Source organism: Pelophylax lessonae (genome assembly GCF_965119305.1).
Source record: "Pelophylax lessonae genome assembly, chromosome: 3".
NCBI classification, from domain to species: Eukaryota; Metazoa; Chordata; class Amphibia; order Anura; family Ranidae; genus Pelophylax; species Pelophylax lessonae.
The window spans coordinates 322164709-322190732 of record NC_138770.1 but is presented as its reverse complement, the minus strand read 5'-3'; the positions used below and the strand labels follow the sequence as shown (position 1 = coordinate 322190732).

General features: G+C 42.7%; 1 protein-coding gene across 1 annotated transcript in view; it reads right to left on the bottom strand.

Annotated features, from left to right (window-relative positions):
- Positions 1-18959: 18959 nt before the first annotated feature.
- Positions 18960-26024, bottom strand: part of ARHGEF10 (Rho guanine nucleotide exchange factor 10) — a 245754-nt gene continuing 238689 nt past the window's right edge. Inside the window, exon 29 of the mRNA XM_082249546.1 lies at positions 18960-20240. Coding sequence (XP_082105672.1) covers positions 19711-20240 — 530 coding nt within the window. The 3' untranslated portion in view covers positions 18960-19710. The remainder of the gene's footprint in view (positions 20241-26024) is intronic.

The following is a 26024-nucleotide window of genomic DNA, read 5'->3' as shown; positions in this document are numbered from 1 at the left end:
CTCCACTATCCAAAAGGAAAAAAAAACCTTTTGCCTTTAGTTATACTTTAACCCGCTTAGCGATGGCCCCACACTGATATACTGTGGCAGGCGGCCGCTCTGTGCCAGATCACATACCTAGTATGTGACCTGACACTTCTGGGTCTGGGGCGTGCATGCGCCACCGGCGACCCAATCCCACTGTGCTTGGAGACAGCAGGAGCCAATCAGCAGGTCCGCTGATCATTCAGGAGACAGGCAGAACAGCGGTCTGCCTATGTAAACAAGGCAGACCACCGTTCTGTAAGAGGGGAATGTGCTGACCCTGTGTTCTTGCTAAGCAGGAACACGGATCTTTACATTCCCCCACTCAAAACACATCCCACACAGTTAGTAATCACTCCCAGAACACAGTTAACCCTTTAATCAGTTTATTAGCAAGCAGTATTAGAAATATCAAAACTCAATAGAGGGTGTGTGTTGTGTCCCTGGTTGAACTCAGACAAATGGATTTTACAGTAAGTACAAAAATCCCATTTTCTCTTTCGTTCATCGACGCACACAGCGCTCCATAAATAATAACTACTGGGATGTCCAAAAGCAGTGCCAAAAGGAAAATGATGGGTGGGGAAAATAACCCAAGGCTAAACATAGGAGCCCTAACCAGGACACAGGAGCCTTAACGGGGTCACAGGAACCCCAGTCTGAAAAATAAAAATTTAAAGAGAAAAAAAACCCTCAAGAGGGAACAGCCCACCCAGCCTGAAAAACTTTGCGGCCAAAAGAAGCATCCGCAGAGGCCAAAGTATATACTTTGTAGAATTTTGTGAAGGTATGCACGGATGACCAAGCAGCCGCCTTGATAACTTGAGATATTTTTTGATGCTTGATGACGGAAGGCCCAAGAAGTACTCAGCACCCAAGTAGAATGCGCTGTGACAGGGAAAGGAGGATCCTGACCTTTAATAGAATAGGTCTGAGTTACCATCTGTCTGATTCATCTGGAGATAGTACCTGAAGAAGCGGCCAGCCCTTTCCTTGGTCCATTTGTAACCAGATAAAAGGGAGTCTGACCTCCAAAAGGACTCCGTAGCTGCCAGATACACCCGAATCGCATGACCCACATTCAAGGTATGCAAGGCAAATTCCTTAGGATGAGCTGGCTTGGGACACAAAGAAGGCAACACAATGTACTCATTCAAATGGAAGTCAGAGACAACTTTGGGCAGGAATGATGGACAGCGACAAAGAACCACTTTATCCCTATGGACCACAAAATAGGGACTATGACAGGATAATGCCACCAACTCTGAAACCCTGCGGGCCGAGGTAATAGCCACCAAGAATGCCACCTTCTGGGATAATGTAGGCAAGGGAATCTCTAGAATATTTTCAAATGGAGGTTTCTAGAAAGTCACATGTCGAACCCCCTGAATGAAGGTACGAACTAAAGAGTGCCTGGCGAGGGGTGGCTGAAAGAAGATTGCCAAGGCAGATATCTGGCCCTTGATGGTACTCAAGGCCAACTTCTGTTCAACGCCCCATTGGAGAAAGGCTAAGATCCCAGCCACAGAAAAGGAGCGAGGATGAACACCAATCGACTCACACCAAGAAATGTATGCTTTCCACAGACGACGGTATATCTTGCTGGAAGTCCACTTCTTTGCCTTCACCATAGTAGAGATCACTTATCCAGATAAACCTCTATCCCTCAGTACCTGGCTTTCAATAGCTAAGCCAATAAAACCAATGACTGTAAAGCAGGATAGTAGATCAACCAATGGGACAACATCTTTGAGAGGTAGCCTCAAGGGACGTTTACAGCCAGCAGACTGACTGGAAGACCCCCACCCTTGATTCCTTGCAGGAACTGTGGAAGAAGCTTGAGCTGAGGAGAATGCTGGCTTTACTGTACCCCTAGGATGCCTGAGGCACCTACCAGAGGAACCCGTGACTTCGCCATGAACCTCCTGTTGAGCTGAACCTGCAAAAGGAGCTGCATGTAGAACTGTGCAAACAGAACTGTCTTGCAGGTTAATGCTGCCAGACTCAGAACCTGTATGCAAGTCAGGAGAGAGAACTGTCTGTATGACATCAGCCGGTGAATCACGGACTGTAGTCTCCGAAGTTTGTGCAGAGAAAGGACCACCCTGGTCAGAATAAAAATCAGACCTAGGTAATTCAATTCCCTTGACAGGGATTAGGGGGACCTTAGGTAGTTCTGACGTCACCCAAACCTTTGCAGGAATTAAATCTGCACAAGGGGACTTGGGACCTAAAAAACCTGAAATGGACAAACTTTGCTCCCCTTTTTTGGTACCCCCAAAATAATAATTTTGTAGATCCCGTTGACGCTCACGAAAGAGGTCCATGGGGCCAATAATGGGTGAGGGGCAGACCTTCATGCTAAAGGGGTCTTGTCTGCGGGTCCAGAGAAGCTAGCTTTAGGCTTACCAGACCAAGGTTGCTTGGAACCTCCTGGGGAAGACTTGAAGGATCTATCTCCCTTATTCTCAGTCCTGGGAGTACAAAATAATTTTCTATGACCTGATGAACTTTCCTAGACTGTGGCAGGAATTAATCCCCCCCCCCCATGAGACCCCTATGATGTCATCCAGAGTAGCCTCAAACAGGCAATCGCCTTGAAAGAGCAGATCAATGAGAGCTTTCTTAGAGGCTTGGTCTGTGGACCAATTCTTAAGCCACAGCACGCGCCTAATGACCACTGCTGAAACAGAAAGTTTGGACATCGCAGGAGCTGTATGAAAAGCTGCATCACAAATAAAGTGCAGCCCATGGACCAACTGGTCCACAAAATCAACATAAGCAGCAGGAACCTGCTCCACCCCTAGGCCCTGGCGCAAAAGCTTGGTCCATTCAGTTAAGGTCTGACACACCAGTGCTAAGGGCCAAGACTGTCCGCAATGCCAAACTAATAATAGTAAACATGCTGCGTGCCACAGCCTCCGCTTTCCTCTGACAGGATGGCCAGGGATTCCTCTTCTGGGATCATGGTTGCTTTATTAAATCTGGAAACAGGAGGGTCCACCACTAGTGGACAAGACCACTTTTTTAAAAGTGACTCCTCACAAGGGTAACGTACTGCAAAATTTTTGGGGACCACAAAGGATAAATTTGACTGCTCCCATTCCTTATAGGTAAACCTATCAAAATAAGGCACATAAGGGAACACCTTTGGAGCGCGAGGTGACCTATGCTTACCAAAGGACGCAGCCATGTCCGTGGCCACATCAGCCGCATCCTCCACTTTGAAAGTCTTGCGCACTCCAGCAATAAATGCTTCTACCAGCACTTTTTCATTTGCTGCTCCGACCATTGTGAAATTGTCCTCACTATCGGACAGATCTGGGGCAGTGATATCAAGCACCCCATGACGGGCGGCATCAGGCTCAGAACCAGATGAGACAGACTGAGCAAGGGAAGGCGGGGCCTTTTCCCACACGCCACTTCAACCCGGGATACTAAGAACTGTAGGACCGCCATCAGCGCAACCATGGGAAGCTGGGGTTCCGAGGGACCTGCCATCTACATGAGGGGGTTAGTGGGGGAGATGTGACCCTGAAGTTCCATAAGGAAAGGGAAGACCTTTGCAGTACATACGATCTTTTGGCACCACTAAAGGATCCCCCCCACAGCTCAGGGTACCTATCAGCAGAGAGAGAGGGATAACAGGGACCCCTAAGGACACACCCTACTGACCAGAGGAGTGCCACAATTCAGACCCAGCAACCCATGGATGCCATTGCTTCATATATCCCGGAACAGGAAGAGGATCCCGGAACAGGAAGAGGAGACTGAGGAGGAAGAGGAAGAGGGGGTGCTCTGGCCTCTCCATGAGGGTCCAGCCATCTCCAGCATCTCGCCAACTAAGGGAAAATGGCGGTCATGACATCACCAGGCTACACAAAAATGGCCATCGGCTGGAGACCAGCTAAACCAAGGGAAAATGCCCGCCATGACGTCATCGGACTTCCAAAACATGGCCGCCTGCTGCTGAAAGCATGCTGACCAGGAACACTCTGTGCCTCCCAAACCGTTGCGCCCTCTGCATGGGGACCTCCCCACAAAAGGTACTATACAACCTAGGCAGGGACAACATTAAGAGGTACTAAGCTGTGCGCTCTGCACTGCTGCGCCTTCTGCATAGGGGGAACCCCCAAACTGTACCCACGTCCACCCCAAAACTGCCCAAAGGCGAGAGGGGGAACTATACCTACTCTTCCATGGTGTGGGTAATGCTCCAGACAGAACTCCTCGCCAACAAAGTAGGGCATCTGTCGGCCAAGAGGGCGCTGTGACTCGGACCAGTTCCTGGTCGTATGCGACCTTGCAAGCATTTAACTCATGGGCCAGCCTCTGTCTGTGAGGCTATGTTGCGGCTAACCTAGTGCGTAGCTGAAGTCTGCATGCACTCGCTGGGCTGGGGGGACCACTGGATCTAGATTATCCAGCCTGTCGCCCAGCCTGGCAGTTGATTGTAGATCTCTCAAGGAAAAAAGCAAAAAAAGATGCAAGGAAGGAGAAAAAAATTGTTAGGACCAAGAGATCCCAGCAGGAAACCTATGTCCTTACTCCTGACTAGACAGATTAAAACTGATTACCTAGAGCAGAGAGGTGGGTTTTATACCAGCTGAGGACAGCCAAAGGGCATAGACAGGTGACTTTTATTCTGCCTAGTAACCTGACAAAAAGAAAGCTCTATTTGTGGGAAAAAAAGGACATCAATTTTATTTTGGTACAGCATCACACGACCACGCAATTGTCCGTTAAAGTAACGCAGTCCCAAATTGCAAAATATGGCCTGGTCATAAGGGGGCAAATCCTTCCGGTCCAGAAGTGGTTAAAGTAACACAGGGAGGTAAGCCTTCTGGAGCTGAACTGGTTAATGTATGTGCAGATTGCTATTGCTACTTATATAAATCATTGTGCAGCCAGAAAGCTCTGGGCCCCCCTATGTTTCTGGTCCCCCCTATAGCAGTTGCATTGTCGGTTACGGTCATAGTTATGTCCCTAAAAATATCAATTTTCAACATGCCAATCAATTTTTTACTCTGTGTAGTTTCCCTAATTACATGAATGTGCATGCATGTTTGTCAATCATTCAGGCAAATTTTATATGTAAACAAAAGAATTGCATTAGGCTTCATCCACATGGATGGTGCAGGGTAAGAATTTGCGATTTTGACTAGCAGTGGTGCCGCCTGATTTGTACCTTTTACAAATCAATGGCGGGCGCTATAGATATTCATCCAAGCATCTACATGTGATTAAAAACTAACTGGCTCTGAACGCAGTTTGTGTATAGGGATGGCATTTCTGGCACATGCAGCTAGTCATCCAATTTGTATACGGCCATAGTACAGTGCTGCTATGTTCAAAGTCGATGCTTGGCCGCATCTGAAAACAGCAGCCTGTCAGCCCTCATTTGTCAGTCTGAATGTGACCTTATACTTTTAATCTGTATTTGCTGTATCCACATAAAAAGACTCAAGTGTTTTTTTGTATTGAATATTTTAGGAGTACTCAGCATGTATCTTACTTGGTTGGCCCCAGCAGCCATTATTTGTTCCACATTTTATATGTAATCTGTAGTATTTATTACATTACATCAGGTTATGTATGGTTAACAAGATAATCGCACCCACTAATCATGTTTTTTCACAATTCTCCTTTCATTTTCTAACCTGCAGAAGGGGCACAGAAGGAATACTAAGGCTGTATGTGGTGGACAACTCTTTTATTGAGTTCTGAGATACTTTGATAACAGAGGCTCCTAGCATGGAATGCATTAAAGATAAACTCTAGGCAGATATAATAGACACAATAATTAATAATAAAAATAATTACCCCAGCTCAGTAAGCAATGATACATCATTAAATGTGTTTTTTGAATTGCAAACAGGTCTTGCAAAGGACCTAAATTTTACTTTGCAGTAGCCTCTTGTATCCTCTGTACAGCAGAACTCAGATTAGAAGAGGGAGTGCCCAGGCTAAAAGCCAATCAGCTGTGCTGCAATGCTCCTCTGCTAACAAGGGACATGTTGATAGAAGAGAGTAGAGTGATAAATAGATAAGCCATTCAGCTTGCTGCTTTTTATTTCACTGTCCAGCCACAGACAGGTTTACAAAAACATCCTTAACCCCTTGGCCGCAGCGCTTCCCTACCCTTTAAGGGGTTTCAGGCGCTGGGAGGCGGGCATTTTGGTCATGTGATCACCATGATTGGCTGTCACAATGGTCACATGAAGCGGAAAGCTCCTGATCGTTTTTGATTACCCGCCAGGAGTGCACAGGGTGCGTGCTCTCGGCACAAGACTGTTTACATTTTGGTACGTACACATGCAGCCTCTCTGCATTAAGGTCCACCCACGAGAGGCCACATATATGCGTAATTCGGTGAAGGGGATAAAGTGGTTCTTAAGGTACACATTTTTTTTTACCTTACTGCATTGCAAAAAAACCTTCTGCATGCAGTTAACCCCGCCACCACTTTAAATACTTACTTAAGCCCAATCTCGATCCAACAATGTACATGAGAGAAGCATCTCTCTCTCTCTCCTTAATGTACATTGAGGCAGCAGTGGGGCCATTGGCTCCTGTTGCTGTCAATCACAGCCAGGGAGGAAAGAGCAGGGGACAGAGCGGAGCTGAGCTGTGTGTGTCAATGGACATTGCTTGAAACAGGGGTACTCGGCAGTGGAAGGAGCCAGGAGCGCCGACGGGGGACCTGAGAAGAGGAGGATAGGGGCTGCTCTGTACAAAACTATTGCTCAGAGCAGGTAAGTCTAACAGATTTGCTATTAGAATAAAATACTATGCCCGTGCATGGTGTTGGGAAGTATACATACATACAATCAGGTCCATAAATATTGGAACATTGACACAATTCTAATCTTTTTGGCTCTATACACCACCATCCAAATCAGGTGAAAGGTGTAGGAATTACAACAGTTTGTATATGTGCCTCCCACTTTGTTAGGGACCAAAAGTAATGGGACAGATTAACAATCATAAATCAAACTTTCACTTTTTAATACTTGGTTGCAAATCCTTTGCAGTCCATTACAGCCTGAAGTCTGGAACGCATAGACATCACCAGACACTGGGTTTCATCCCTGGTGATGCTCTGCCAGGCCTTTACTGCAACTGTCTTCATTTCCTGCTTGTTCTTGGGGCATTTTCCCTTCAGTTTTGTCTTCAGCAAGTAAAATGCATGCTCAATCGGATTCAGGTCAGGTGATTGACTTGGCCATTGCATAACATTCCACTACTTTCCCTTAAAAAACTCTTTGGTTGCTTTTGCAGTATGCTTCGGGTCATTGTCCATCTGCACTGTGAAGTGCCGTCCAATGAGTTCTGAAGCATTTGGCTGAATATGAGCAGATAATATTGCCCGAAAAACACTTCAGAATTCATCCTGCATCATTAATAAATACAAGAGAACCAGTTCCATTGGCAGCCATACACGCCCACGTCATGACACTACCACCACCATGCTTCACTGATGAGGTGGTATGCTTTGGCTCATGAGCAGTTAATTTCCTTTTCCATACTCTTCTCTTCCCATCACTCTGGTACAAGTTGATCTTGGTCTCATCTGTACATAGGATGTTGTTCCAGAACTGTGAAGGCTTTTTTTAGATGTTGTTTGGCAAACTCTAATCTGGCCTTCCTGTTTTTGAGGCTCACCAATGGTTTACATCTTGTGGTGAACCCTCTATATTCACTCTGGTGAGGTCTTCTCTTGATTGTTGACTTTGACACACATACACTTACCTCCTAGATAGTGTTCTTCATCTGGCCAACTGTTGTGAAGGGTGTTTTCTTCACCAGGGAAAGAATTCTTCGGTCATCCACCACAGTTGTTTTCCATGGTCTTCCCGGTCTTTTGGTGTTGCTGAGCTCACCGGTGCGTTCTTTCTTTTTAAGGATGTTCCAAACAGTTGATTTTGCCACACCTATTATTTTTGCTATCTCTCTGATGGGTTTGTTTTGTTTTTTCAGCCTAATGATAGCTTGCTTCACTGATAGTGACAGCTCTTTGGATCTCATATTGAGAGTTGACAGCAACAGATTCCAAATGCAAATAGCACACTTGAAATGAACTGTGGACCTTTTATCTGCTCCTTGTAAATGGGATAATGATGGAATAACACACACCTGGCCATGGAACAGCTGAGCAGCCAATTGTCCCATTACTTTTGGTCCCTTAAAAAGTGGGAGGCACATATACAAACTGTTGTAATTCCTACACCTTTCACCTGATTTGGATGTAAATACCCTCAAATTAAAGCTGAAAGTCTGCAGTTAAAGCTCATCTTGTTTGTTTCATTTCAAATCCATTATAGACCCAAAAAGATTAGAATTGTGTCGATGTCCCAATATTTATGAACCTGACTGTACGTACATAAAGTTGCACATATTTGGTGAGTTGTGTCTGTATCAGCTTAGGAACATAGCTTGCTAAAACTGTTTCATCAATAACCACCTACGTCTCCATATACATCTCTGTGCTTTAGTGTGGTGCAATAAATAATCTTTTACAGAAAAGCACACTTTCCATAGAAAGAATATACGGTGCCTTGAAAAGTATTCATACCCCTTGAAATTTTCCACAGTTTGTCATGTTACAATCATAAACATAAATGTATTTTATTGGGATTTTGTGCGATAGACCAACGCAATGTGGCACATAAATGCGAAGTGGAAAGAAAATGATAAATGGTTTTTAAAATGTATTACAAATAAATATCTTAAAAGTGTGGCATGCATTTGTATTCAGCCCCCTTTACTCTAATACCCCTAACTAAAATCTAGTGGAACCAATTGCCTTCAGAAGTCACCTAAACATAAATAGAGTGCACCTGTGTGTGTAATGTAATCGCAGTATAAACACAGCTGTTCTGTGAGGCCCTCAAAGGTTTGTTAGGGAACAAACAGCATTATGAAGGCCAAGTAACACACCAGACAGGCCAGGGAAAAAGCTGTGGAGAAGTTTCAAGGAGAGTTAGGTTTTAAAAAAAATATCCAAGCTTTGAGCATATCACAGAGCACTGTTCCATCCATCATCCGAAAATAGAAAGAGTATGGCACAAGTGCAAACCTACCAAGACATGGCCGTCCACCTAAACTGACAGGCCGGGCAAGGAGAGCATTAATCAGAGAAGCGGCCAGGAGGCCCATGATAACTCTGGAGGAGCTGCAGAGATCCACAAGTCAGGTGGGAGAATTTGTCCACAGGACAACTATTAGTCGTGCACTCCACAAATTTGGTCTTTATGGAAGAGTGGCAAGAAGAAAGCCATTGTAGAAAGAAAGCCATAAGAAGTCATGTTTGCGGTTTGTGAAAAGCAATGTGGGGGACACAGCTAACATGTGGAAGAAGATGCCCTTGGTCAGATGAGACGAAAACTTTAACTTTTTGGCCTAAAAGCACAATGCTATATGTGACAGAAAACTAACACTGCACATCACCCTGAACACACCATCCCCCCTGTGAAACATGGTGGTGGTAGCATCATGTTATGGGGATGCTTTTCTTCAGCAGGGACAGAGAAGCAGGTCAGAGTTGATGGGAAAATGGATGGAGCCAAATAAGGGCAATCTTAGAACAAAACCTGTTAAGAGTCTGCAAAAGACTTGAGACTTGGGTGGAGGTTCACCTTCTAGCAGGACAAGGACTCTAAACATACAGCTGGAGCTACAATGGAATGATTTAGATCAAAGCATATTCATGTGTTAGAATGACCCAGTCAAAGTCCTAAATCCAATTGAGAATCTGTGCCAGGACTTGAAAATCACTGTTCAGGTGCTCTCCATCTAACCTGACAGAGCTTGAGCTATTCTGCAAAGAAGAATGGGCACAAATGTCACTCTAAATATGCAAAGCTGGTAGAGACATACTTAAAAAGAGTTGCAACTGTAATTGCAGCGAAAGGTGGTTCTACAAAGTATCGACTCAGAAGGGGCTGAATACAAATGCATACCACACTTTTCACATATTTATTTGTAAAAAATGTTGAAAACTATTTATCATTTTCCTTCCACTTTATGTTGGTCTATCATATAAAATCCCAATAAAATACATTTACGTTTTTGGTTGTAACATGACAACATGTGGAAAATTTCAAAGGGTATGAATACTTTTTAAAGGCACCGTACATGTAAAAATAAAACCCATTTAAAAACACACCAAACTGCAGCTGCCCCTATAAAATTGCAGGGGTGTGAAATTGGTCTTTTTTTCCAACTTTTCTTTTAATAAATTCTGGACCACCCGCCGCAGTTGCACATCGGTACTTTGACGTTAAATACCAGTGTTATGGCAGCAAATAGCTTTTCCTACAGGGCAGGCGGTGCGGTTCCAAATAAAAGTGGTCCCAAGCAGTGGATTCACCGCATGATCACTTTTATGGGCGGCGGGAGAGGTGACCCCCTGACGAATTTTCCCAGATGTTTTCCCGCTTACCGGATCAGTTGGTAGCGAGGAAAATGATCCAGCTCTTCTGTGTCCCAGGCAGGATGTCGAGTGAGGGCAAGATGGTCCCCACTCGACTCTATGGCCTTGGAGGACTGAAGCGACGTCATATGTCGTTTCCTCCCAACGGCCTTAAAGGGCCCATTTTTTTCATGCTTTACTTTTTTGCTTTTAAGTGTAGATGTGAGATCTGACCTCACATTAAAGAGGACCTGACCTGCTTATTTCTATTACAAGGGATGTTTACATTCCTTGTAATAGGAATAAAAGTGATCAAAATTTTTTTTTAAAGGGACAGTGTTAAAATAAAAAATAAAAGGTAAAATAAAGGAGAAAAAAGCGTCTCGTCCCTCTGAGCTTGTGCGCAGAAGCGTATGTAAGTTGCGTCCACATATGCAAACCATGTTCAAACCACATATGTGAGGTATCAACATGATTGTTAGAGCCAGAGCAATAGTTCTAGCCTTACACCTCCTCTGTAACTCTAAACTGTAGAAATTAAAAGTATCACCTATGGAGATTTTTACGTATCAATGTTTGCCGCGAGCGTGTGCAATTTTGAATGACATGTTGGGTATCTATTCACACAGCATAACATTATCTTTCACATTATAGAAAAAAAATTGGGCTAACTTTACGGTTTTCTTATTTTTTAATTTAAAAAAAGTGTATTTTTTTCCAAAAATTGCGTTTGTAAGACTGCTGTGCGAATACAGTGTGACAAAGTATTGCAACGATCTCCATTTTATTCTCTAGGGTCGCTAAAAAATATATATAATGTTTCGGGGTTCTAAGTAATTTTCTAGCAAAAAATACTGATTTTAACTTGTAAACAACAAGTGTTAGAAATAGGCCTGGTCCTTAGGTGGTTACCATTCCACCTTAACAAAATAAAGATAATAGAGTGTAAACAATAACAGGGGCTGAAATGATGATCCTGGTGGGACTTTGTAACCTAAATGCAAAAAATTAAAACATATTCTTCACCACCACAGTATATCTACTGTGCTGAATTCTCAAGGCATAGCGCTGAATTCTTATATCTATAATGTTTTTGTCTCACATCTGTCCTCAGGGAACACCAACAAGTACATGCACACCTGTTTTTACTCAGTTAAAAGTACTTCCACTTTAATTAACCCCTAATGACAGAAGGTAAAACAAACCTTAATGCCTGAACCCAGTTTTGCAACTTTGACTTTTGTTAGTAAAACTGTACAGGAGTGTTTCCAGGTGAATTATACCTTGTTTTTTTCAGGATAAATGGTACTTTAGTAGTAAATGTTAGCATTTAGCATTAGCTGACACGAATGTTGACACTAACAGTGCACCATCACTCACCCTACACCCCTCACACTAACCGAAAAAAAATAAAAAATATATATTTTTTAAACCTACCTAGAACAGACACCGATGTTATTGCTGCCACTGACACAAGCACTGATAATAATCTAGATATACCTTTTTTAACATAGGCATGCACACAGGGTATGCCTGGGCACACCCTTATCACCCTGTGCAGAGCCAATTCCACCTCCTTCCTGGTATCTCCTGTCTCCCCCCTGCAGTGCTGCCAGCTTCTCTTCTCTCCCACCGGCTGCTGCGAGGGATGTTTCAGGATGGATGCATGAATGAACACAGTGATCTGTACCGATCGGTCCCATGTTTATTCTTAACTGAAGCATAGTAAACTATGTTTACTATGCTTTAGTTTATGAATAAACAGAAAGCTGCACGGAAAAGAGCACTCCCCATTCGTTCACTGTCCACTGCAGCTGAGGCCTTTCCTGTTTAGACCCCTTGATATTTCACCAACACCCCCCCCCCCCCCAACAAGGCACCTAAAGTAATTGTAAAAAAATAATAAAAAAATAATATTGAAAGAGGTGTATATTTTATTCAAACCAACCCCTTGTGAAGGGGTTTTGTGTGTGCTGAGATGCAACGTAACGTTCTTCGGATTGGAAGCCCCGACAAGGAAAAAACTGGAGACTCGAGGGGGTGCGGACCACTGTCACAGATGAGCTGGGATTGGTAGATATCTGGTGGATCTCTTGCTGTCCAGGTGGCCTGTGGTCTGCTGTTCTTTTAGGGACCAGTCCAGGGAGCCTTGCCAGAGGATTGATCTATAAGGTGCAATATACATGTTTTGAAGGTACGTGGGTACTACCTAAGGGGGTCCACAGAGGTGCGGTGAAAGTGCACATCATCCTATGCATTTAAGCACAGAAGAGTTATTCACCTGATTATACCACAGACAGTATTGTTGATACTACTGATGAACTTTGGCTCATTTGTTTTGTGTCTGTGGACTTTGGAGACTGAGTCCTATATGCGCTGCTAGTGTTTATATGTTCACAAGGGAAAATCTTGGTTTGAATAATATATACACCTCTTTCAATATAAGTTTATTGTCAACAATAGCAGCTGCAATATATGGTTTTATAAATATATTATTTCATCAATTTTATTTCCACACTTTTGGATAGTGGCAACATATCATTCATATCCATAGCGCTGAGTGAGTGAGTTGTAGGGACCTATTGGTCTTTTATTCTTACTCCATTTTTTCTAATAGAAAAATAATATTGTAAAAAATAACTAATAAAAAAAAAAACTGTAAAAAAAGAATTAAAAAAAACAAGAAAAACAACTGACATCAATCTCTGCTCTAATGACACTGTCCATTGCTCTTCTGATATACACGCATGTGTTTGTGCTCTGGGGTGCACACCCTTATACAATACGCTGTACTCAGAAGTGTTTATTAACCACTTCAATACCAAACACTTTCACTCTTTTCTTGTCCAGGCCAATTTTCAGCTTTCAGCGTTGCCACACTTTGAATAGCAACGCTATACCCAAAATACATTTTTATGATTTTGTTCACACAAATAGAGCCTTCTTTTGGTGGTATTTAATCACTGCTGGAAAAAAAAACCTAAAACATTTGAAAAAAAGTGTTTGGACCAAAATGTGTACTGCTACATTTATTTGGTGAAAAATTACCCAAATTAGTGTATACTATTTAGTCTGTATGAAAGAGTCCACAAACTATGGTATATAGATCTGAAAATCGATAAATTCTGATGTACTTGATGGCCTTTCTTATTTCTTGAGGCCTGAAAATGCAAGGACAGTACACCTGTCCCCCAAATAACTACTTCTTAGAAAATAGATAATCCAAGGTATTTCGTGAGTATTTAGAGGCATGGTGAGTTTTTTGTAATTTTTTGGCACAATTTTTGGGAAAATGAAGAAAATTTAAAAAATGTTTTTCACAGTTGTTTTTTTCTACATACTGTCACCAGTGCAGTACAGCATCCTCGTATAAATGTTGTGGTGGTGATCAGGGACACTGACTGGTGACAGTATGTATAAAGAAAAAAAAAGGCTGTCCACAAGGTTTAGGAGTGTGTCTATGGCAATGTTTCACCATTCTTCCAGAAGTGCATTTGTTACATAGTTACATAGTTACATAGTAGGTGAGGTTGAATAAAGACAATAGTCCATCCAGTTCAACCTGTGTAGGTGTGTGTGACTGTAATCATCTAACATAGCCCTTAATCTCCTGATCCTTGAGATGTAAGTCTAAGAGTCTTTTGAAAGTCACCATACTACCCGCAGAAACCACCTCTTGTGGTAGACAATTCCACAATCTTGTAGCCCTAACAGTAAAGAACCCCCCACGTTGCCTGAGGTTAAAACGCTTCTCCTCTAATCGCATTGTATGTCCTCGAGTCCTCATGCAATTCCTTCGAATGAACAGCTTTTTTTCTAAGCTGAGATCCCCATTAAGATATTTATAAATTGCTATCATGTCCCCTCTCAGACGTCTCTTCTCCAGGGAAAATAAATCGAGCGATTGCAGCCGCTCTTCATAGGTAAGGTCCTCCAATCCCCTAATTAGTTTAGTTGCCCTTCTCTGGACTCTCTCCAGCTCCAACACATCCCTCCTGAGGACTGGCGACCAGAACTGGACAGAATACTCCAGATGCGGTCGGACCAGAGTTTTATAAAGTGGAAGGATTATAGTCTTATCTCTGGAATACATCCCTTTCTTTATGCATGCTAATATTCTGTTGGCTTTGGAAGCTGCCGCTTGGCATTGCATGCTGTTGCCTAATCTATCATCAACCAAGACTCCCAGATCTTTCTCCATTTTTGAGTCCCCCAAGGGTTCCCCTCCTAACATGTATTGTGTTTTTATGTTTTTGGTCCCCAAGTGCAAAACCTTACACTTCTCCACATTAAACCTCATTTGCCATGTCGTTGCCCACTCCGTAATTTTGTCCAGGTCATTCTGTAGGATATCTGCTTCATGCTGTGCAGTTATTGCCCTGGCCAATTTTGTGTCATCTGCAAAAATTGATAACGAACTACTGATCCCGTCCTCAATGCTGTTTATGAATAAATTGAACAAGGTTGGTCCCAGGACTGAGCCCTGGGGCACCCCGCTTACTACCTCAGCCCAGTCTGAGTATGCGCTGTTTATTACCACCCTTTGGACACTTCCTTTTAGCCAGTTCCGTATCCAAGAGCAAACCCTGCTGTCGATACCTGCAGACCTTATTTTATAAATTAAGCGCTTGTGGGAAACTGTATCAAACGCCTTAGCGAAATCCAAGTACACCACATCCACTGGTCTCCCCCTATCTAGCTCACAGCTCACTTCCTCGTAGAATGCTAAGAGATTGGTTTGACAAGAACGCCCATTTGTAAACCCGTGTTGGTTACTACTGATGATGTTGTTGTCTTTAGCATACTCTACGATATAATCCCTTATCATCCCCTCCAAGAGTTTACATATTATTGATGTCAGACTGACAGGCCTATAATTTCCCGGGATATGTCTCTGGCCCTTTTTGAATATCGGAATCACGTTAGCCTTCCTCCAATCCCCTGGTACATCTCCTGTCCTAATACTGTCAGCAAAGATTAGGAACAGTGGTCTAGATATAACCATACTGAGTTCCTTGAGCACTCTCGGATGTACGCCATCCGGGCCTGGTGATTTGTTTGTGTTAAGTTTATCCAGTCTTTCCCTGATTTCCCCCTCTGTTAGCCATAGTGGCAAGTCCTGTGTATTACTACTAACCATACAGTCATGGTCAGTGTACCCCTCCTTTTCCTGTGTAAAGACTGACGAGAAAAAAGCATTCAGCACGGTTGCTTTTTCAGTGTCCTCTGTAACCATCCTCCCATCATCGTTAATTATGTGTGCAATATGCTCTGCCCTAGTTTTTTTGCTGTTGATATATTTAAAGAATTTCTTTGGGTTTTTTTTACTATCCTCCGCTATTTGTCTCTCAAAGTTGATTTTAGCCATCTTGATTTCGTGTTTACACTTCTTATTTTCCTCCTTGTATTGCTGGAAGGCCGATACTGTGCCCTCTGATTTATATTTCTTGAAGGCCAATTTTTTTCCCCTAATAAGTTTTTTAACGCTACGGTTTAGCCAGCCAGGTTTGGCTTTGTCTCTTCTAAATTTATTCCCCATAGGAATGCACTGCAAGATGCCTTTGCTTAATATGTTCCTAAAGCATTCCCATTTTTCCTCAGTGGTCAGGGATCCCAGGGTTTGGTCCCAGTTTACCCTTTCCATCATTGAGTACAATTTTGGAAAGTCTGCCCTTCTGAAGTTTAGGGTTCTTATGTTCCCCACTTGCCTTTTTATATTGTTATTTATACTAAATGTGATCATCCTGTGATCGCTAGAGCCCAGGTTGTCCTGGACTCCTACCTCCGAGATTATGTCTGGGTCATTAGTGATCAATAGATCCAGGATTGCATTCTCTCTAGTAGGGGAATCCACCAACTGTGACATGTAGTTATCCTGTAAGGTTTCCGTGAATAGACGGGCCTTATGCGAGTGTGCAGTCCCCTCTTCCCAGTCAATGTCGGGATAATTGAAGTCCCCCAATATGATGACTGATCCCAGTTTTGCCGCTTTACCTATTAGTGCTAAAAATTCCAGCTCTACCTCCTCCCCTTGGTTAGGTGGCCTATAGCAAACCCCCACAACTACTTTTCCCTTATCTTCTTCCCTATCGAGTTCAACCCACACAGATTCTAAATCCATGCTCATCCCATCCGTAATGTCACTCCTTTCTAGCACCTTTATATTGTTCTTGACATAGAGACATACCCCTCCCCCTCTTTTTCCTACCCTGTCCTTCCGGTACACAGAATACCCTTGGATATTTGCCAGCCAGTCATGTGAGGGGTTGAACCAAGTTTCTGTTATTCCCACAAGGTCTATGTCCTCCTCATGTACTAACATGTCCAACTCATCCATCTTATTAGCTAGGCTCCTGGCATTAGCATATACCCCTCTTAGTTTTACGGAAGTTAAACGTGATTGGCGGTTATGTTTATTTTTGTTTGGTCTGCTGTTTTCCCGCACAGACCCGCCAATTGATGTTGTTGACCTAATGTCGCTGCTGACCCTACAACTGTCTTCAGTCCTCTGCTCCCTCCTGACTGATTCTACTTCTGAGCCCTCCCCCCCGTCTCCTAGTTTAAAAGCCCCTCCAACTCGGTGGCCATCTTTCTCCCCAAAAGAGCTGTACCGTCCCCATTAAGGTGCAGCCCATCCTTACTAAAGAGCCGGTAGCCGACTGAGAAGTCAGCCCAGTTCTCCAGGAACCCAAACCCCTCCTTCCTACACCAATTCCTCAGCCACTTGTTAAGTTCCCTAATCTCCTTCTGCCTCTCCTGTGTGGCTCGAGGTACAGGCAGTATTTCAGAGAAAACCACCTTGGAGGTCCTTTTCCTCAATCTATTACCTAAGTCCCTGAAATCGTTCTTAAGGATCCTCCACCTACCTTTAACTTTGTCATTAGTGCCCACATGCACCATGACCGCTGGGTCATCCCCAGCCCCGCACAACAATCTGTCTGCCAGATCTGCGATGTGCCGAACTCGGGCGCCCGGTAAACAACAAACTGTTCGGTTACCGAGATCTTTTTTACAGATTGCCCTCTCTGTCCTCTTGATAATTGAGTCCCCAACTACCACAACCTTTCTAACCTTTCCTGAGTTACAGCCCCCCTTCTTCCTGGAGCCGTCCCTCCCCTGGCAGCTGGGGGAGGGTGCATGCTCCAGCTCTGCCACCCCTGAGTTGATATCCCCCTCAACCTGCAACTCGGCAAACATGTTAGGGTGTACCAACTCAGGACTGGCCTCCCTGACACTCCTCCCCCTAACATTCCTAACAGTCACCCAGCTGCGTACCTCTGCTGCTTGCGTCTCCTCTATTCCTCCCTCCTCTATGCTGACCCCTGCCAGCGCCTGATGGGTAATGTCCAAGCTCCTTTCCAGGTTGTAGATGCCACGCAGTCTTGTCACTGTGCTCTCTAGATCCACGATGTGGGCTTCCAGAGCAACAAGTCGCTCACATCTTGCACAGCAGTATTCGTCCTCGATTGTTTCATCAAGGAACGCATACATGCCGCAAGAAGTGCACTGAGTGGCATCCCCAATCCTGTCGGACATTATTACCCACTACTCTATGGGGATAATATTAACGGCCTGCTCTTCCTTACCTACACTACCTCTAACTTCCCTGGTACTAAACCTGGGGTACCCACCAGTCGCTAATACCCTCACCAGTGAGGTCAGGCACTGGTGGAAGAGAAGGCCTGGCTCGCAGTCTCAGCTCTAATTCATCCCAAAAGTGTTCTATCGGGTTGAGGTCAGGACCAGTCAATTTCCTCCACCCCAAACTCGCTCATCCATGTCTTTATGGACCTTGCTTTGTGCACTGGTGCGCAGTCATGTTGGAACAAGATGGAGCCATCTCCAAATTGTTCCCACAAAGTTGGGAGCATGAAATTGTCCAAATTTTCTTGCTATGCTGACAGCTTAAAGCCTAGTACACACGCAACGATTTTCGGCCGACCGGTCATCCATCTTTTGTCCAGAGTGGTGTTTTGTTGGTTGGAATGTGCCTAGACTGCACACGAATTTTCCCGCCCGACAAAATTCTTCTTCAGAAGTGATGTCATGTGTTGCTTTGCTTTCTTTGTGTTCTTTCTATTCTGAGCATGCCCAGTCTTGCTCATAAGATTTTTCCCTGTCAAAATCTGTACTGACTGCACGAAAATCAGACGTGTTTTGACGGAGGACAAAAATTTTATAGCCTGCACACCAGATTTTTTTTGGCCGAAAAGTCGGAGTCGGTTGTCGGAAGCATCATACTAACAAGCCGAAAATCGGCAGATCGGTCGTCGGATGAAAATTCCCGGCCGAATTTCGACTCGTGTGTACGGGGCTTTAGTGTTCCCTTCACTGGATCTAAGGGGTCAAGCCCACCCCTAAAAAATTTTTTTTTTAAAGTATATCATGAAATATGAAAGTTCTGTTGTATAGGAATTATTGCAATGTAACATTTTCCCTGTAGTAATTTACATTTCATCTTAACACACCCCTAAAAAAAACACCCATTTCACAGAAGGAAGAAAAACAATTTTTTTTTTTTTTAGATCACTTTACTTGTTTTATATTTTCTTTCATTTATAAAATGCTGTGAAACCATCATATGGCAGTTTAAGTACACATTATTTCAATTAGCCTGGACATATTAGTTGTGACTTCCCAGCTCGCACATATACACTAATGCAGCTGAAAAAACACACAATTTGCATGTGCACATATTCCAACATATATACTGTAGTGGTAAAGTTATTGTACATGATTACTGGCAGTCATTGTGCAATGAACAACGCAAGACCCTAGAACGATATTCATGGACTGAAGAAATTCTCAAAGAGAAGGCAGTTTGCCTAGCATTGCATCAAGTCCTCCAAGGATACACATGGCTTATCACATTCCAATATGTTTCATATTATTTGTATATTCATTCATATTTGCCTTTCGCTTTACGTACAAAGAAAAGACAGCACGCTCTGCAGCTCATCATGCCAGTCAAAGCAAAAAGCAGCTAATGGATGTTTGCTATTAAATCAGACAGGGAAACAAGAAAATGCTCAATGGTATTCAGTGTTATTCATAGGCAGCAGCATATATTTCTCCTGGACTATGATGAGGAAAGGTGCATGATCAAGATGTACCAGTTTCATTTAGTACCATCCCTGTATTTACAGTTTCATAGGGCCTAATTCTCAACAGATCACCTAGGATTTACTGTATATGACAAGACAAGGCTTGAATAACAATGTAGTGGAATACATCAGGACAAAGGCACAAATTACATTTATTCCCACAGGTCGTTAAATGTTTAACAGTGGGATCTGCCAAACCATAGCAGAAGAAACCGGCTCTTCCTGTCGCTGTGGCTTGAGCTTCTTGTTTACTCTTCGGTGACCCTGTCCACCAGAGATTACCAAGACGGAGTCTGCCTTCAACTTCCCAGCTCGCTGTCTTTTGCTATGTTGTGGTGGCATGCTGGGGTCACTTAGAAGATCATAAAGAGTGCAATCATCCTTCCCCACGTCACATGAGTTTGATCCATGAGACAATGTGAGAGAGCCTGACGAGGAGGACAAGTCACTTCTTTGTGCAATGGACCCCATGGAGCCCCCAAGCCAAACGGCGTTGTCATTGTTATTGTTGGCAGTAGCTGCGTTTCCCTCCTCATTTTGCTGTACATGGGCACCACGAGAGTCCTCTGGTTTTAGTTCAATATTTGAAGTTTGGCTACATCTGCTCGGTGTCCGCCTATGCTTTTTGTTCACAGCAGTTGCCATGACAAGGAATTTGACTGCACCATGGTGTGCATGGTAAGACACCATTCCTCGTCCTGAAAAAGAAAACAATGCAAGGTCATAAGGGATGCTATTATGATTATCTGTTATTTGATTAAAGAGTAACTCAACTTTCATGGAAAAAGATAAGCAAACAAAAAAATAATATTAATATAGCGTATACAGGTCATATAAAAAAAAAAAACTCTTTCCTTTTCAATCTGCAGCACTATAATTTTCTGTAAATGCAATGCAGTATGGTTACCTGGAGGTGTATTGTACATACATGGTGTACAGAATGCCCCCAGATATGTCAATTCCTGTTTGTGTGATTGGCTCACTGATTTTCCCAGAAGTCTGCACTAAGATACAAGTCAGATTTTTTGGCAACCACTACAACAAAAAGTAATTGTTGGTGAGATGCTCCCAAAGGGAAATCTCGTATTAAGGGATGCAGGCTATGCCAATTTCCTCAATAGAGCCCTGCAGGTGCAGAAGCCTATTGATAATTATACCACTCCCATACAGATTAATCTAACACATGGACACAAACAGCTATTCTTGTGAATAACAAAAGTTAGGAATCAGCAAAAAATTCCTTAGATCACCCAGAGGGGAATGTTTTTTTCCTCAACAAAAGTAAAGTTACTCTTTAAGCTTCCATAATGTCATACATACATTTACTGCAAATCATACACGTATTATTCTCCTTTAAATTCAAAGCTGTAAATATCATACATGCATCCTCCAGCTATTTTTATGCATTTTATTTAAACCAAACTATTCTGAATAATTCCTTAATCTCACTATGCTATTATTTATTATTTATTTTTTTTTCCATAAAAAGTTTTTATTGAAAATGCTATTATTTATTATATGCACTATTAACTGTCTGCAAGCCATATTAATCATAGCATAAATGTACGGTAAGGATTTTCCTTTTTGATCCATTTAAAGAGGATCTGAATCCCTTGAAGCTGGGTTACAAAAAAGGCAGACAGAGGATAAAGGACTGGTCAGCAGTATTACCTGGGGTCCACCTGCATCTGCTCTTCATAAATAAATGGCACACAGTTACTCTCAAGAAGTGCTTGTAATAATCAGTAAGTCCACTGGGTATGGTGTAAACTTCAAATTAAAACAATTTTTGAACAACCACTGAAGAATGGCACATATCATGAGTACATTACCCCAAGAGCCCACCTGGCTGACCCCGGAATTAAAGCCACATGCCCAGATCGATAGATGGAGCCAGTGGGAGACCAATCCTGTGGCTGGTGTGTGGCACGTCAATGGCGTGTGTTGAGGAGGGAGGGGGAAGATGGTTGGGGTAATGTACTCACGATATATGCCATTCTTTAGTGGTTTATACCTTTTTTAGAACTTTTTGACCAATAAAATTGTTTTAATTTGAAGTTTACACCATACCCAGAGTGGACTTACTGATTATTACCCCAAACGCTTCTTGAGAGTAACTGTGTGCCATTTTCAGCATCCTTGTTCCCCAGGATAACTCTCCCTTGCAGCTACGGGGAATATTTTTAATCAACTTGTCACAGATCCTCCTTGGCACCTAGTCACACTGGTTGTGTTCTTCATAAAAAAAACTTACTATGCATTGTTCTGCACTCTGTCTCTGTGTGGGGGGTGGCCATATTGGTAGCAGCTGGACTTCCCCATGTCAGAGCCCCCAGAAAGGAGAGCGGTGGGCAGTACAGTAGTGATATCACTATATCTGCAGTCAGTCAGCATTGCATTACATCTCACACTACAGACATACAGCTATAAAGCTGTAGGTACAGGAGTGCATAAGCATCCCTGCATACTAGGATGTGTACTGCTATTTTTTTCAGGGGAATTCTTGACAAAAAGGTACATTTTTCAGGGTGCCACTCAATTACTATTTCTAGATTTTCCCTATAAAATATCAAATATAAATTCCACTTTTAAGTGAATGTACAGCATATTCAAAAGTTTTTATATAATGCAGTGTCAGCTTGATGTTAATATATTTATGAATTTGTTTTAATGTTTTGAAAACCTTGTTTCTACTATATTGATAAATGCTTTCAAGATCAAATTAGAAGAATGTGTCAATGTTGAGTGAACGTTTTGCAAATCTTAGGTGAAATCATTTATAAGTAGACCACTATATGTGTCTGTGATAACAAGCAAAACTATGAGCTCACTAAAAATATATACCTATACTGCCCCTTTAAAGTAAAACTATATTATACCCATCTAGAGTAACAGGTTTCCTGGATAGGTAGTCTCCTCTGCTATTGGTACTTTTTATTTCTAAGGAATTACTAGGAAAATTAAGATCAGGTGCACCTTTCACCTTTTTTTTTACATTTTGGACACACATTAGAAAATGTTTAAATATATGTTTGCTGTGTACAGTTGAAGAGATTTCCCCTAACTTTCAGAACACAGAAAATGTAAGGAAATCTTTTACATGAGGGGAAATTCCCACCTAGATGTTACTGAGACAGGTGCCCATTGGGAATACTTCTACTTGCTTTCTGTTAAAGGGACAACTGTACAATTGGGGGCTTCCCCTGTTTTTCTGTTCTGGTGACAATGGTCACAAAACAGAGAGGGTAAATCTTACCAGTGCGGATACAGACAGCAATATAAGATAACAGAGTTTTCTAACCCTTTTACACACTATCCAAAACTAGAAAAAAAAAATCGTTTTGGCTATAAATACACTTTTAGAACACTTTAGAGCTTATTTTGTCCTTTTTGTCATTTAAACTGGAGTTAAAAATAAGACACATAAAAAGACACATTTATCAAGAAAATAAAAGCAGCTTGACTGAGCTGAAATAGAGCAAAACAAAACAATGACAACATGTTAAACTAGCAAGATCATCAGGTTTGTGATGTTCTGAGCAGCAAGAAAAATAAAGAATTTAACGAGAGATTCCATGAACTTGCCAGGGTTATCTGCAAGCTGCTCCCAAGATAAACACTGAGCCTGTTTCAGAGCTTCATAACACAAAAATCAATGTTTGATATAGATGTGTGAATTAATCAATATTCACAGAACCAGCCTACTAATGACACCATCCACTCTAATTTTTCAATTCAAGTAGAAGTGTACTTAAATCTTCCCTTTTTTAGGTTTTGGATAGAGTAAGAAAGAGTTAGGTCCTGCCAGTTTTTTTATTGCCGTCTGTGCCCCTGTTGGGGAGAATTTCCCTATTTACTGTTTTACTTGTGTCACATGGGAAAGCAGGGAGGGGAAATGATAAGTCATCAATTAAAAACATGGTGAAGTTGAGAAGGGTTAGAACAGTGTTTCAGAAGCATGACCCCATCCATTGTCTCTTGACATATGTCTTTTTGGCCATGGAAACATGGCCCCACTCTCTGAAATAACATGGGAGACCTGCCTCTGGAAACATGTCAACACAGAGTCTCTAGTAACTTGACTACAGCTTATGACTAGTGCTATAGCATTTCTATGGTGTGCAGCATGTCCCCTTTTCGGACCTGGCAACATGACATGGATTTGGCTCTTGCAAACTTGCACTGTTACCACATTTCATTTAAAGAACCGATTATGGCTCTTTATTATAATATTGCATCTTAAAGAAAGATAAGGGCTCTTTTTAAAGGGATTGTAGAGGCAGAAGGTTTTTTTATCTTAATGCATTAGGATAAAAAAAACCTTCTGTGTACAGCAGCCCCCCTCAGCCCCCCTAATACTTTCCTGAGCCCCATCTATCCAGCGATGTTGTAGGAGTGTCTCAGCTGCCCTGGACTCCCTTCCTCATTGGATGAGACAGCAGTGCAGAGCGATTGGCTCCTGCTGCTGTCAATCAAAGTCAGTCAGCTATTGGTAAGCTATATAATAACTAGTCATATTTCAGTTCACTAAAATAATAGATCTGATTGCATGTTGTATTTCACTTGACACATTGCGTTTTGGATTTACCATAATCTGTTAAATCTATGTCTATATTAGGTTTTTAACACTGCCTACGTATTGGGAGAATAAGGCAGAAGCAGTTTGCATTATCTATGGTGTTCGCAGAACCTGTATTGAGAAAACAAAAACTAAAATTGCTTGGCTGTCATATTTTTGTAAGTTAGGCCCCAGGGGTACACTTTTACCTAGCAATGCAAGCATTCTGACCACCGGTAGAAAAAACAAAGTGTACAGGATGAAGAGTCAGATATACTGATTCATTTAAAGGCTAACTCCACCTTTTCAACATGTTACACGTCACCAACATTTTGAGTCACCGACTGAAACTGAAAGAGTATGCAGGTCGGGAGCTTATCTGCACTGTATTAAATTGTTTTTTATAAAATTCTAAACATTGAAAAACAAGAAAAAAAACGAACTTTGAAATACCCAAAAGAAAATAGATAAATCGTATACTGTCTAGAAACAAAGGAAATTATGAGAATAAACAATTTATACAATATTTGATATTCACTTATTATGGCATTTTCCTTTAAATTATTAAATTAAATTTTAAAAAAAAGCATTCCTTACACTAAACAAGATAAAGCTATCTACATAGTTACATAGTTAGTGAGGTTGAAAAAAGACATCAGTCCATCCAGTTCAACCTATGATGTGTGTGTGTGTGTTTGAGGTTAACCGTACATTGTATAACCCTTTATGTTGTGGTCTTTAAGGTGCCCATCTAATAGTTTTTTTAAACTATCGATACTCCCCGCTGATACCACTGCTTTTGGAAGAGAATTCCACATCCCCCACTGCTCTGACAGTAAAGAACTCCCTACGTATTTTAAGGTTAAACCGTTTTTCCTCTTGTTTTAGTGAGTGGCCACCAATGTGCCCTTTAAGCTGCGCGCATGCGCGGCAGCGCAGTCTAATTGACGGTCCCACGCAGCACAAAGTCAGACGGCGCAGCCGCAGAGCCGCAGACGACATAAAGACAGTGAAGGTAGTGAGCTGAGCAGTGCGCCCCGAGAGCCCGCCCATTGTGTGACAATAGCGAATGAAAATTCTCTAAAGTCCCATGGATCCTCCTCCTGGCCAATCAGGGAGCGGGTCCTCCCGATTCCTGATTGGCTGAAAGGCATACCACCCCATGCCATTGGCCGAGGTCCGAGGAGGAGGCGAGAGGACTGAGGAGACGCGGGGATGCGGGAGCCGGGGACTAAAGAGAAGCTGCCGTGACTTGTGAGGTAAGTGCACGGGTCTCGGGGGGGGGGGGACGCTGGCATCTCTGCACTGATTGGGGGAATTGCTGTGGCACTCTGCAATTGATTGGGGGAATTGCTGTGGCACTCTGCAATTTATTGGGGGCATTGCTGTGGCACTCTGCAATTGATTGGGGGCATTGCTGTGGCACTCTGCAATTGATTGGGGGCATTACTGTGGCACTCTGCAATTGATTGGGGGCATTGCTGTGGCATTCTGCAATTGATTGGGGGCATTGCTGTGGCACTCTGCAATTGATTGGGGACATTGCTGTGGCACTCTGCAATTGGGGGCATTGCTGTGGCACTCTGCAATTGATTAGGGGCATTGCTGTGTCACTCTGCATTGACGTCCCCTCTCCCCCCCCCCCCCCAATTGCTCAGTCTAAAGGTTTGCCCTCAGAAATGTTTTTATTTGCTCAGCACAGTAAAAAATTAGAGGGAACATTGGTGGCCACGTGTCTTATTGTATTCACTTTCTTTGAAAACTTTGTTCCTTATGCTAGGGTCATCACGAGTATAGTATTTGTACATTGATATTATACCCCCCCTCAAGCATCTCTTCTCCAGAGAGAATAAGTTCAATGCTTGTAGTCTTTCCTCATAGCTGAGATCCTCCATTCCCCTAATTATTTTTGTTGCCCTTCTCT